This window comes from Sinocyclocheilus rhinocerous, unplaced genomic scaffold (assembly GCF_001515625.1).
Source record: "Sinocyclocheilus rhinocerous isolate Xijiao unplaced genomic scaffold, SAMN03320098_v1.1 scaffold1664, whole genome shotgun sequence".
Taxonomy (NCBI): domain Eukaryota; kingdom Metazoa; phylum Chordata; class Actinopteri; order Cypriniformes; family Cyprinidae; genus Sinocyclocheilus; species Sinocyclocheilus rhinocerous.
In genome coordinates, this window is record NW_015625582.1 from 7,520 (window position 1) to 21,118 (window position 13,599).

The 13,599-nt window shown below is 36.7% G+C and overlaps 1 protein-coding gene across 1 annotated transcript in view; it reads left to right on the forward strand.

Annotated features, from left to right (window-relative positions):
* Positions 1-1,471: 1,471 nt before the first annotated feature.
* The window catches only part of LOC107753650 (espin-like protein), a 16,317-nt gene continuing 4,189 nt past the window's right edge, over positions 1,472-13,599 (forward strand). Inside the window, exons 1-5 of the mRNA XM_016569860.1 lie at positions 1,472-1,546; positions 1,651-1,782; positions 10,085-10,222; positions 12,013-12,157; positions 12,398-12,543. Coding sequence (XP_016425346.1) covers positions 1,472-1,546; positions 1,651-1,782; positions 10,085-10,222; positions 12,013-12,157; positions 12,398-12,543 — 636 coding nt within the window. The remainder of the gene's footprint in view (positions 1,547-1,650; positions 1,783-10,084; positions 10,223-12,012; positions 12,158-12,397; positions 12,544-13,599) is intronic.

The following is a 13,599-nucleotide window of genomic DNA, read 5'->3' on the forward strand; positions in this document are numbered from 1 at the left end:
TAACAGGAATAAATTACACTTTAAATATATATGAAAAAAAAAAAAATATCGGTAACACTTTAGTATATGGACTAATTCTCACTACTAACTAGTTGCTTATTAGCATGCCTATTATTAATGTATTGGCTGTTTATTAGTACTTATAAAGCATTTATTCTACATGACCATATCCTACATCCCTAATCCTACCCAATACCTAAACTTAACTACCCTATTACCCTTAACTAACTATTAATAAGCAGCAAATTAGGAGTTTATTGAGACAAAAGTCATAGTTAATGGTTTGTTAATAGTGAATCGGACCTTAAAATAAAGTAGTACTTACTATAATACTTCACAATGTTGCTGCTTTTACTGTATTTTTGATCAAATACAAAACCTTACCAACTCCAAACTTTTGAATGGCAGTGAATGTTGTTAAATTCTTTTTTAAGTAAAAAATCAAAAACAAACTGCTATTCTTAAAAACCCACTGAAACTATAAAACTATAGGGAACCTATAGCAAATTCCCCTTTCTGAGCTGGCTACAAATTGATGCCATAACTGAACAGCTCCATACGATCCCATGAACTTTAACCCTCATGTGGTGTTCGGGTCCTTTTTGCGCTGAAAATTTTTTCTTTTTCCCGAAAATACTAGTTAATGTTATCGCATTGGACTGAAATTTTGTGACTTTGTTCACAAAGGGTATAACTACTTCTAAAAAAAATGTTTGATCATTTTCATACTTTTCTGGGGGAGATTTTTCACCTTGTTACACCTACGAGGTTACAGAGCAAAAAAGGCACTCCCTCAAAAAATTGCTTATAAATCACTCATTATGCTCGAACTGGCTTCACCCTGCTTCAAAAGAATCTTTTCATTAAAATAGTTGATTTACCAGACCTTACATATTGTTATGCTTTTAGCACATGTTTGAATCCTTTAGCGCAACTTCAATGAAGGGGGAATGTATGTCTTCCATAGATAAGGACATGGGAATACCAATAGCGGAAGAAGGATTTTACTCAAATATTTCTTTTAAGTTGAAAATTTTTCATTAGCCTTTAAAAACTCACTTGAATAAAAATCCAAATTGACGTTTTCTCAGGTGTGTTAATCGACAGACAAATATGGGTGCCACGCCACTGTATCTGGCCTGCCAGGAGGGACATCTATATGCTGTGAAGTATCTGCTGAAAGACTGTGGAGCTGACGTGCATCTAAGAGCCCAAGATGGTATGACGCCACTGCATGCTGCAGCTCACATGGGCCACCATACATTGGTGGTTTGGCTGGTGGGTTATACATTTACTTCTACAAGTATATGCTTTGGTGTCATGAGCTCTACTATAGGTACAATACTTGCTTGGACTACTTCAGGTGTCCTTCACAGACGTCAGCCTGTCTAGTCAAGATAATGAAGGGGCGACTGCTTTACACTTTGCTGCCAGTGGGGGGCATCATGGCATCTTGGAGAGGTTGTTACAGATGGGATCGAAGGTCAAGAAGGATTACTGGGGTGGCACACCTCTACATGATGCAGCAGAGAATGGGGAGATAGAGGTGGGTTCAAATTAGGATGTGAGTCTGTTGTGTGGTGTCTACAACATAAATGATTTTAATTATGCTTTTAAGTCATAATAATCATATAAAAAACTATTTCCCAGTGCTGTCGAATCCTGATGGGTCACCAGATCAACCCAAAGGAAAGAGATGTAGATGGGTTCACGGCTGCTGATCTGGCTGAATACAACGGCCACTTTGAGTGTGCCAGATACCTTCGCTCTGTGGAGAGAAATGTAAGGTTCATTACTTATGCTGGCAGAAGCGAAATAACATCAGTTTGTTGATCATTTAAGTTAGTGGTCATTGTTTCAACTGTCTTTCTAAAGCCGCAAGGTGCACAAATGAAACACTGGCATTATTTGAAATTTCATGCTGCCCTATCTTGATTATATTGAAATATTGAAAGTAGTGACATGACATAAATGAATTATGAAAAATTATTTTTGAACTGAAAGTCTACTGAAGCTATTAGAATCGACTTAAAAGATAATGGTCAAATGCAGGAGGGTTAACCCTCTGTTGCATTAATTATTAAATGACAAAGGACGCTATTTACTTTTATTTATCCTAATATTTAATTTTTACTTCAAAACAAGAATATAGTAATTAAACATTTGTTTGTTTATTTATTTATTTATTTATATGAATTTTATTTATTCTATTAATTTAATAAAATAATTATGAATTTATTTTGTTTAATAATTTTTTAAAATGTATTTTAAGTGAGTTGGAGATCTGCCACCATGCATGTAAGGTGTAAAGTAATATAAGTCAATACATTTTTTTAAAAATAATCATAAATAATTTTAAACCTTTTTTAAACCTTTAACCCACAGCATTATCATTTTATTTTAAATGTAAATATTCAAAAATTAATGGAAGTGAAAACAAATATACAGGTGCATCTCAATAAATTAGAAGGTCGTGGAAAAGTTCATTTATTTCAGTAATTCAACTCAAATTGTGAAACTCGTGTATTAAATAAATTCAATGCACACAGACTGAAGTAGTTTAAGTCTTTGGTTCTTTTAATTGTGATGATTTTGGCTCACATTTAACAAAAACCCACCAATCTCAACAAATTAGAATATGGTGACATGCCAATCAGCTAATCAACTCAAAACACCTGCAAAGGTTTCCTGAGCCTTCAAAATGGTCTCTCAGTTTGGTTCACTAGGCTACACAATCATGGGGAAGACTGCTGATCTGACAGTTGTCCAGAAGACAATCATTGACACCCTTCACAAGGAGGGTAAGCCACAAACATTCATTGCCAAAGAAGCTGGCTGTTCACAGAGTGCTGTATCCAAGCTGTATCCAAGCATCTCAACAAATTAGAACACTTCATAAGACCAATAAAAAAACATTTTTAGTGAATTGTTGGCCTTCTGGAAAGTATGTTAAGATTAGAGTGGATGTATTTTCATTTACTTTAAGTAAACTATATAAAAATACATGAATAATTGCAGAATTAAAGATTCCTTAGATTCTGTACTACTGAAAAATATCATGAGGTGCATGTTATTTTGACCATTTTTGTCAGTCATATTGAATTATACTGTTATATGTTGTTATAAATAAAAAAAATGGACAGACATGTATAATTATGAGAAAGGGTCAAAGGCTGTAACATCATACCATGAATGTTTAAAAATGGTCTGTTGTTGACATCATGCATCAGAGGGTTAAAGACCTTGCAGTGAAGTGTCACACAGACAAACTCAGAAAGGAAAGCTCTCGTCCAAATACATTTCTTGCCTCAAAAAGTCAGTTCTCTTAGTTGTCCTGTATCCAGATCTTCCTTGTTTTGCCTGACATGTCTGAGCGTCTATGAAAATCAGGCCAGTAACTTTCAAGGTGTCACATAGCACCTACTTTCAAAGAAGCTTTTGTGTCCAGTGGACCTCAATGGCCTCTCAGCCTTCTTGTTTCTTGTGGTAAATAAGATGCTGCTCAATTTAAGTCATACATTTTTCAAGGGTGAACATGATAGTGCTGTCAGTGCTGTCAGGGCGGGCACAACAACTGAACCACATTGGAAAAGGAATTCATTCCACATTTAGAGCACAAAATTGATGGATCAGTCTACATGAGATACTGCTGTTGTAGTGATTTACTATATCTCACAACTGTGCATTCTTTCTTTTCTTTTTTGAAGATGTCCATCTGCGTTAATAGGCGGTAGATATAGCAGCTGTTTTTGCTGTTCCCATTCAAGAAGTGTAGATTTTTTTTTTGTCTTGGATTCCTTCCAACATACCTTGCTTAGCTGATAAAACACGTTTAACAAGCTAATACTGAATGTGTGAGCTAAAATCCATATGAACAAATTGTAGAGGAGCTGAATATTAATTTCTGTTAAATAAACATGTTGTATAAGGTACAGGCCATAAATTTATGTTATGCAAACCTCTATGGATTATATTGGTTACTCAGCTGTTGAATTGTAAGCATACTGACAAACTTATGACAATACAAGCTGATTTTCATGGTTGAACCTGCAAATACTTTTTCATTTTGTCAGATAATTTAAAAAAGTTTTTCCACTTTTCCAAGTTGGACTGGAACCATAAAGCAAGTTCTTGATGATAAATCTGAAATGTTCCAGGTATAAAACAAATAAAGCCAGATCTAGGACTTAAAAACACATTTTTGCTATGTCAACAGGTTAAAAACCAGTTGAAGCCAATTAAGAATTAAATTAAGTTTCATTAAATTTGAAGTACCATATCTGAGATTTCACAGAATTAATTACATGGCCTCCAGTCACCCTGGTCACACTTTTCCATAGATCTAATGTAGTAATATAAGCTCCCTGTCAACATAGGCATGAATAAATCAGCTATTCATTGCTCCTATATCAATGTGAGAGACTCAGGGTGCTGCTAGATATCAAAAATTAAGCCGACCTGCCCCAACAATAGAGATCTAATTAGTGAAGGGAGGCTGTTGAAGCATCAGATGCAGCCGTTCGCAGTCTCTCTACGTGCTGGGGGTGTATCGGTTACCTTCTCACCAGCAGCCTAGCTCAGGTAGAGGGCCGGGGGCTGAGCTGGTTATGGGATCCACAGGGTTTGGTTTCAGGGGTTTTACCATTCTAATGCTTGGAAACCGATACTTGATCTATCAAATCGGTTGGAGAACAGGATGTTTGTTGGCTTCAAACATGCATCTGATTGTTTATCTTTTTTCCTTTAACCCTAATTCCATTGTAACACATCTGATCAAGCAGTACTGCCTTGGATAAATACATATTGTAAGACATTGTTTTTGCTGACTTATGTACAGTCTAACTTGATAAACACTGCATCTGAAAAGCTTGGGGTCAGTAAGATGCGAATTATCAAAGAATACAAGAAAAATATTTTGCAGTTTCAACAAAAATATTAAGCTGCACAACTGTTTTCAGCATTTATAATAAGCACCAAATCAGCATATTATAATTATTTCTGGAGAATTATGTGACTCTATTGGCTGCTGAAAATTCAGCTTTGCCATCCCGAGAACAAATTACACGTTAAAACAGAAAACAGTTATTTTAAATCGTAATAACATTTCACAGTATTATTGTTTTTGCTATATTTTTGATCAAATAAATGCAGACTTCCTTAAAAATCATACCAACCCCAAACTTTCAAACAATAGTGTATAGAACTTTAAAAAATAAATAAATAAAAACTAGGGGGACATAAAGTCAAAATGTCAGGAAGGTACAACTGTCCTGATGTCATATTAAAAGAAAAAAATCATAAAAAAATAAACATTAAAAAAATCATAAGAAAATCTTAGTATACCAAATAATTTGACCTTTTTATGACAATGCAAGGTTAGTTCAGGTTGTAAAATGTCATGTGATGTACCTCCTGAACAACACATGATATTTCTGAATTAAATATTAGGCTTTTACAATGAAAAGTATATTTAATAAGATTTTTTTGAAAATATGTGTATCACAAAAGAACTTGGCACTAGACTTTTTCTATTTTTTATCATGGACACTCCCTTATATTTCATTGACCCAAAATAGTTTCCCAGACCTTCCACTGGAAAGACTCTGTATGGTCCATATCATCATTATTTCAGGAATAAAGCATTTTAGTTTGCCTCCTGGTCCACTTATAGTATTGCAAGTTGTAGTGTACTTCACAAGGTTTTATTCCACCTCAGAGTGCTCGGGACAGGCCATCCCATTTCCTAACGGTGCCTGTAATGGATTGTTTGGGCGTTTGGCCAGAGACTTGCGTGCTTGGTATTTCCTCATGTTTTGGTTTCATCCCAAAGAGGTCACCCTCCCTGAGCACGGCCCTCCACTCAAAGTGTGAGTGCCTTCTCCCTGAGACAGCTGCAATCAAATAAACAGATCAAGGGTTTATTTTACAACACGCATATATGCTTTCCTCCCATCTTATTCAGGCAGGGAATTAAGAGGCCAGCTGTATTAAATGCGTCTCTTTTGGCTACCCAAAGTAGGTTTATTTCAGTACAACAACAACAAAAATTGCGCTAGATTGGGAAATGTTCCTAGTGCGATGTACAGTGAAGCTCTGTGGTTTGTTTATTGCAGGTACTTTCAAGCATTATAAAAATGCTTGGAGAGTTTGGTTCAGCATGGGGCCTTTATAGAAATGCCAGTGCTAATCGGCCACTAGGGGGTGGTAAGGGAGCTTTTTTACGAGTTTACCCCCTGAGAGGAATCTTTCAACGTGTTTCTCATCAAACGTTCAGTCATATCTCAAGAATGCTCTGATTGCTTTGACCTTTAGTGGTCCGCTACACATGGAACAGTGTTTACCATGTAATTGAGAATGTACAATGGCACACCAAACAAATGTTTTGTATATGCTTTATGTGCACCTGCAGATTCAGGGTTTGCTGTATGCAATCTTCCTTTTTTCATGTTCTAAGGCAGTTGTCTTGAAGTCATTTTGCTTTTTGATTGTACACTGATCAATGACGTGAAGCAAGTGAAGTGAAAGGCATTGCTGTTTCTGAATTCTTGTACTTTCATATGCTCTGAATTTGATTAATCATACTTCTCGGCTATAATGAACATGTACAGTATGAACACATTCTGAAAAATACTATATCCTACATTGTTTTTTTATGACCAGTGGTCCTTGACTTATGACGTAATAACTTTCTTGGTACCTGTTGCAGTTAAACTGTCAAATGAGGTGTCTAGATTTGAATCTGATGCTTTCTCAGCTCATCTGGCCTTATGGGATAGACAAATGTCAACTGGTTTCACACTTCAGAATCACAGCAGATGCAGCGGGTCATCTGGGTGTTGTTCACCTACTGTATCATGAGTATTTTGGGCATTCTACTTATTTGACTTGCCTCTAGAGAAGTATGCATATTCAGATGTAGGGCATGTCCATGAATTTGACTAGCTTTTACCAACTGACAAATGAATTGGCACCAAAATTGCACAGATTTCATTTGGACTCACAACCTTTGATGTCAACAACAAAATCTGAACCTGACACATTATTTCTTTCTACTAAATACCATTGTTTTACTGTAAGCATTTATACATTGTATTTCACAAGAGTGCTTGTCTATTTTAATTTCATCATTGAGATTTCCAGAAAGTACCTGGGTCAATGGTATATAACAGTGTCCATAATAAATAAAAGAATAAAAAAAATATATATATTTTAAATCTAGTTTAAAACACATGTGGAAGAAATCTTTGTATTCAAACTGGTTTCATTTGGTTTTCAGAGTATTTTTTAGATTATGAATTATTAATTCATTTAGAAATTGTTAAATACCAATTACAACCTTTACTAACCTTGCCTTTTCATAAAATGCTCAAATTATCTGACTTATTGACCTTCACACATGAGTGTCTGCAGGTGTCATCTTTTTGATGCTGGAGAGAATAAATTAACTGACCTAATTGTATTGTCACCTATTTTTCCAGGGCATACATTATTAAACAAATAATGGAAAGGTTCTGCTCATGCAATGCCCCATCTTTCAGGCTAAGAAACTTTTTTTTATTTTTACTATATATATTGATTAGTGTTGATGTGTGTAAGGTCACGTCCCCAGTCTAATGTGGTTTCAGAGATCAAAAAACAACAACAACAACAACAAGTGAATGAATGAGATACAGTGTCCGCTTCTTCTGATTTGACAGTCTCCTGCTTTCTATCACACTGCTCGCTTGTTCGCATGTGCCAATTGGTTTGTTCATTAGTGACATTGCCGGCTACCCAATCCACTGTGTAAATTATTAAGCACATTCTCCTATCAGAGTTTATTGTTTATTGTCTGTTGGGCTATGGCCAGTTGTTGGGATGGTGTGGATGGAGTCAACACATCTCTGGGTTTGGTGTTCACATCGTGTGTCACTATCTAGTGACACAGAGTGATCAGGCGCTGCCTGTGTGGATATCGACTATAATTAAGAGGACGGTAGTTTGTAAGTACCTATTATGCTTTAAATACATATTGTGTTTGTAGAGCTAATGCATTGTTGGTATCTTTTCATAGTGTGATTATTGAAGGTTTTTACATAGTCTATCTGTATAATATATTGTAGTATCTATATTGTGCCTTTGAAAGTTCACAGTCAAGGGCTTCTAAACTAAAGAATTAGAATTTATTATTTATATCCAATTGGTTGAATATATTAAAATTCTGTATTCCATAGACAAATTTTATGATACTTTGTCTAAATACTTTAAAAACAAAACGGTAGAAATTAACCTCAAACATTTTAAATGCTAAAACTGAATTTAAGTATCACAAAAATGTAATATACAGTATGAAAAATTTATATTTATATAAGTGGGCGTTAAATGATGGCAAAGGGAAATGAGCACGCACAATCAAAAATCCAGTATATACTAGTATTATGATTCATTGGACATGTATTTGGTATTGTAGCTTTTCTTCTTTTCTGTTTAATCTGCAAAACACAAGAGCTTAATAGGGTAGAAGTTTACCTGAGCTTACTTGCATAATTCAGTTTCTATTTGTAATATAGAATCTATCCATTTTTTTAAAATGTAAAACAGTTAACATAGAAAGAATGCCATCTTCAGCTCGTTCATCTTCCTTTCTCCATTTTAACATAAACTTTCCAGTACAGATGATTTGCTGCTGTAGACACTTTGGACTGTTTTCACTCAATTCTCTAAATTTAAAAACTGTCAAACATGTTCATCATGTGTTTTAACCAAAGGTGTAAAAGTGATTTAACATAGAACGCATTGCTTATGTTTCAACACAAGTGTGTGGTCTTGAATTCCTCCACAAAGCAGAGAGATGAGGAGGTTTTAACCTTACTCAAACGGTGCAGGCCTTCATATTTCTACCATTTCTGGTTGTTTTTCCACCCCAAAATAATTTTATTGAATGTACTAAAACAGAACATTGAGAAATATCCCACGGCCTCTGTCTGTTTCAACTCTTCGGTGTTGTTCTGCTAACTTCATTCTGATTCTGGTTTTCAAGATGAAAGTCTGGCATATTTGAGTGATTTTATATGTGAATTTTCCCCCCTCTAAGTAACTGGTGAAAAAGAAAGACTCTAAATTGCTATGCACCAGGTTTCCACCATATTACCATATAGGACTTATGGATTTGATGCTATTGCTGTAGTCTAACTCTCCCCATCAGTGTTTGTGTGGCCCACGAGGCATAGGAGAGGATGGGAGGACCATGTTACTCCAGCATCCACTGCCTAAGCCACAGAAGAGGATAGCTGATGAAAACCAAATGTGCCATGGTGTTCACTGGCTTTGATTAAACCTTCACGCAGAGACAGATGCATCCTGATCGTGAGTGAGGAACTGAACTGTTGCTCAGAGGTCAGGAAGGAAAGAGATTCCACTTTGCTAATGTAGTTTTGCCCTACATACCCACATTACCCCTCCCAAATTGTATCTATTTATGAATTGCACAACTTCTGGGAAATTTATTCCTGCCTTTGCCCAAGCCGTGTCACAGCGCATTTCGTGCTGTTTGGACATCAAAGTGCAGTGCAAGAGGAAATTGGGAGGACCACCTCACAGAGACAAAGCAAAATAGCATGCTGCGGCGTATCAGTGTTCCCTTTGATGCTCTGTGCGTGTGTGTGTTTTACAGAGAGCCCTTTGAGAGCCACATTTGATATGCATTCTGCATGGAGTCCATTAGGATATTACAGTTTCATCAGTGGTGAACTAAATGTTTCCATATACTCGGCATTTTCCCTCTGGTAAAGTGGGATCTAGATGTTGGGCTCAGGTACAACTATTTTGCCCCCCAGCTAGGGCCCCTCTTACTGTAATGCTCACATATCGCTGTGCAGACCACAACACTGCACAAAAGAAAGACCACAAATAGCTGTTTTTCATGTGTATGTTTGTGATGTTCTGCTGTGTAGTGGATCAAATGGCAATAATTGGCCTGTTATTCCATTGCCTTACAAGTCTGTGTAAAATTATGTGCTTTGATGGCGCACTACCTGAATCAGTAAATATTATATGATAATAAAAGCTGTATATATTATATGATAATAAAAGCTTTGTATTGCAGCTCTGTCCAGCTGCCCAACCTCTGGAAGAGAACTGTCCTATAGAGGAAGAGCTCAGAGAGAAATCGGCTGTGTCACGGCAACCCAGCTCCGATTATTACAGACAGATCACTACACACAAAGCCATGGACAGTCTTAAGGTGAGTTTTATAAGTTTTTGAAAAATAATACTGTATGAATGACAAAGCATATACCATTACATCTGTTCCACAATTGACCCTTCGCAAAGACCCGCCCCCCTTCGTTACTGTTGCTGTCCGACAAGCCACACATCATGTTCTCACGCAGTGAAAAATACATCGTGGAGCAAAGAGAAAACTGATTACACGCCGACAGACAAAACAGAGCAGGTTACTTTTGGTATGAAACAAAGTCTCAGCTTACAAATATGCTCATTTTTTAAGAAATTCAAACAATGAATACCATTTTGTGGCTCTTTAATTTGTCGTGACAGATCCCTGTAGTACCTCAGTTCAAGTGGCACGTGAAGCGATCATCTGCCTCTTTACTAGTTATAGCTTGAAATAAACATTAATGAACATCAGAAGGTCTTGTTTCAACTGTGGAAAGACGTCAATACACACCATTTTTCAAGTTCAAGTCCACTGACTAATCCTGTCTGGTTTGTTTGTCAGACAAAAATGGCAGATTCTGCATTATTATTGGTCAGATTGCCTGTCAATCAAACTCCCTGCAAAGGGTCAATTTAGTGACCTGTTTCTCTGCTTAATTCCTACATAGGTAGCTGTCTTCTAAGGCAGCATCCTAACCACGTAGCACTTCATAGAACTGATTTCGAACGCTATGGAAACAGCTCCATGTTAGCATAGTTTGTTGTTAGCATGTTGCTAAGCTAACTATGCGACACTCTAACTAGTAAAAAACACACTTTATTGATACATTTTGTTATTGAATGGATTTTTAGCTTTATACTGTAATTATTATTTGTCTCATTTTGTCCACTTTTTTCCACTGAGCATGCATGTAAATACTGACTAAAGCCCAAAATATAATTTAACAGGTGTTTTTACGCGTACGCTAGGGTATGTGAAATAGGTATAGGTTATGTGACAGACTTTTCTAACTGCTCACTGTATGCTTAGCTCGAACATGCATTTGAATTTTTGAAATTTTTTTGCACCAATTAGTTTGTCCACTAGGCAGCAACACTGTTTTGGCCTGCTGTTTCACAGTTGAAAACAAACAAATGAAGCAAAACGACAACAAACTACAGGAGACCGCAATAAGATGGCCGCATTGACGAGCACTTGTGTGAGGGGATTAACGGAATTGTTCGCCTCAAAAATAAATTTTAAGAAGATATTTTGAAGAATGCTGGTAATCAGAAACAGTTTGTTGGTCCCCATTGACTTCCATAATAGGGAAAGGAATGCTATGGAAGTCAATGGGGACCAACAACTGTTTGATTACCAGCATTCTTCAAAATATCTTCTTTTATGTTCAATATAAGAAGAAACTTATACAGGTTTGGAACAACATGAGGGTGAGTAAATGTTGACAGAATTTTCATTTTTGAGGTGAACTATTCCTTTAAGAGATACCTGCAGCTCTAGTTGAATTGAGTAAAAAAAACATTTATCTGTCATAACTTATGGAGCAGACACTGGAAAAGGATTAAACTTTCTAGTTGAGTATGTGTCGAGTGCCTGTTTTTGCACACTCTGTCACATAAAGTATACTTTGAATGGCTACACGTCCAGATGTACACATATGCTTGCAATCGCATCAAAACTGAAGTATACTTTGGGCTTTAGAATGTGGCTCAAATTATGCTTTAAAATGTTCCCTTCATGGGGACTTTGGAATAGAAATATTATGACAGAAAAGTGTGCTTTAAAGGATTATAACTGGCTGTGGTAAGTGTCCATTTTCAAATGGCTGACTTTCCATTTAATTTCAATCCCACCAGCATCCTGAGACAGAAGATTCCCCTCAAGCCCGTTACCGCCCTTCAACACTTTCACCATCTCCTCCCCCTTCCACCACTACCCCCTCGCCTCCATCTTCTACCTCACATGGGAACGCTTTCCAGAATGTCCACATGGCCACTTCGGGTGAGAAAGCCCTAAGGGGCTGTTTAATACCTCTATTGCTCTTGTAAGTGTATGTTCTGCAATCCTGACAGAATTTTGTGGGCACTGCTGTCACCATTGACTCGTCCTTCCTTAATTTCACTTGATGACTTAATTCCAGTTCAGTGAGTAATGGTAATCAGCCTATGTGAATCTGATCAGAACATAACTGGAAACAGATGAGAATAACAAATGATGTTCTTGTTCTGATTGTCATTGCAGTGGTGAAGAACCTTAGTTCCAGTACGCCTCCGAGTAAGCCAGTACCAGAGAAAGGGAAACTGTTTATGGGAGAAATGAAACTGGGAGATGTAAAATCCATTGCCAGCCTTAAGAAATCTGGATTGACAGCAGATTTGACCGTTTCAGTTAAGAAATTTAACATCCACATTCTCTCATGATCATTGAATGTAAGGTTGTCTTCATCACACTAGCAGAATACAGGTGTCATTCCTGTATTAGAATGCTATATGGAGTTACATGACAACTACATTCTATAACCGAACTGATTCCCTTTAATTTTCAAGACTTGCCTTCGTGTGAGAACAGAAATGTACTGGGTAACTAGTTGTTGTGTGATCACATCAAACTTAATCGCTTTGCACTGGACACAATTAATTTTTTTACATTTTGAGATCCATTAACTTATGGAGATGGATAGGCAGAGGTTTTAGATCCAGTTGTTGTTTTCAACCAGAGCAGTTTAGTTTAGTGATAAATCCACCATACACTTTACATTTCCAGTGTCATGGAATTCACCGTCTTGAATATTTACTACAGTCACTGTCGGTATGGTTGCAGCCAGGGCCGTGCACAAACATTTTGAGGGGCAGTGGCCCAAAACCAAAAGAGGGGCACAAGGGGGGTGGGTGCTTGTTAATACAAATATCCAGTTGTTACAAATATACAATTAAAAGAGAAGACAGCACACTCTGTAATAATTTCAGACTTTATTGTAGATGTTTTGATAAAAGTGTTCTCTCCCTCACTCTCTGAGCTTGCTTCTGCCTCATCTTCAATGAAAGTAGGGGAGAGTGGGGTAAGTTGAGCCAGTGGGTAGTTGACCCGCCCCCTGTATCTTGGCAACTGTACACTTTTACTGTCATGTGACCATGTTTTTTGGAACCACCCATCATTTCTGCCACACTGTGATAAGGAGAAACACATGGGGGGAATGGAAGGCACCCATTTACTTTAAAAACTGTTTTTGGCTTGTTAAAGTAAAATTTTAGCATAACAGATGATATGGTTGTTACATCAAAGTAAATTTATCCAGGTCTAAAAATATTTATGATACATAGGTGATTTAGCAACATATAAAACCATGCAAATCATTTAGCTAAATATTAGCCTGAACTGGTAAGCTACAGTAGTTTTTTTTTTCTTTTTTTCTTTCCAAAATGGCAGCTATGGGGCAAAGTGAG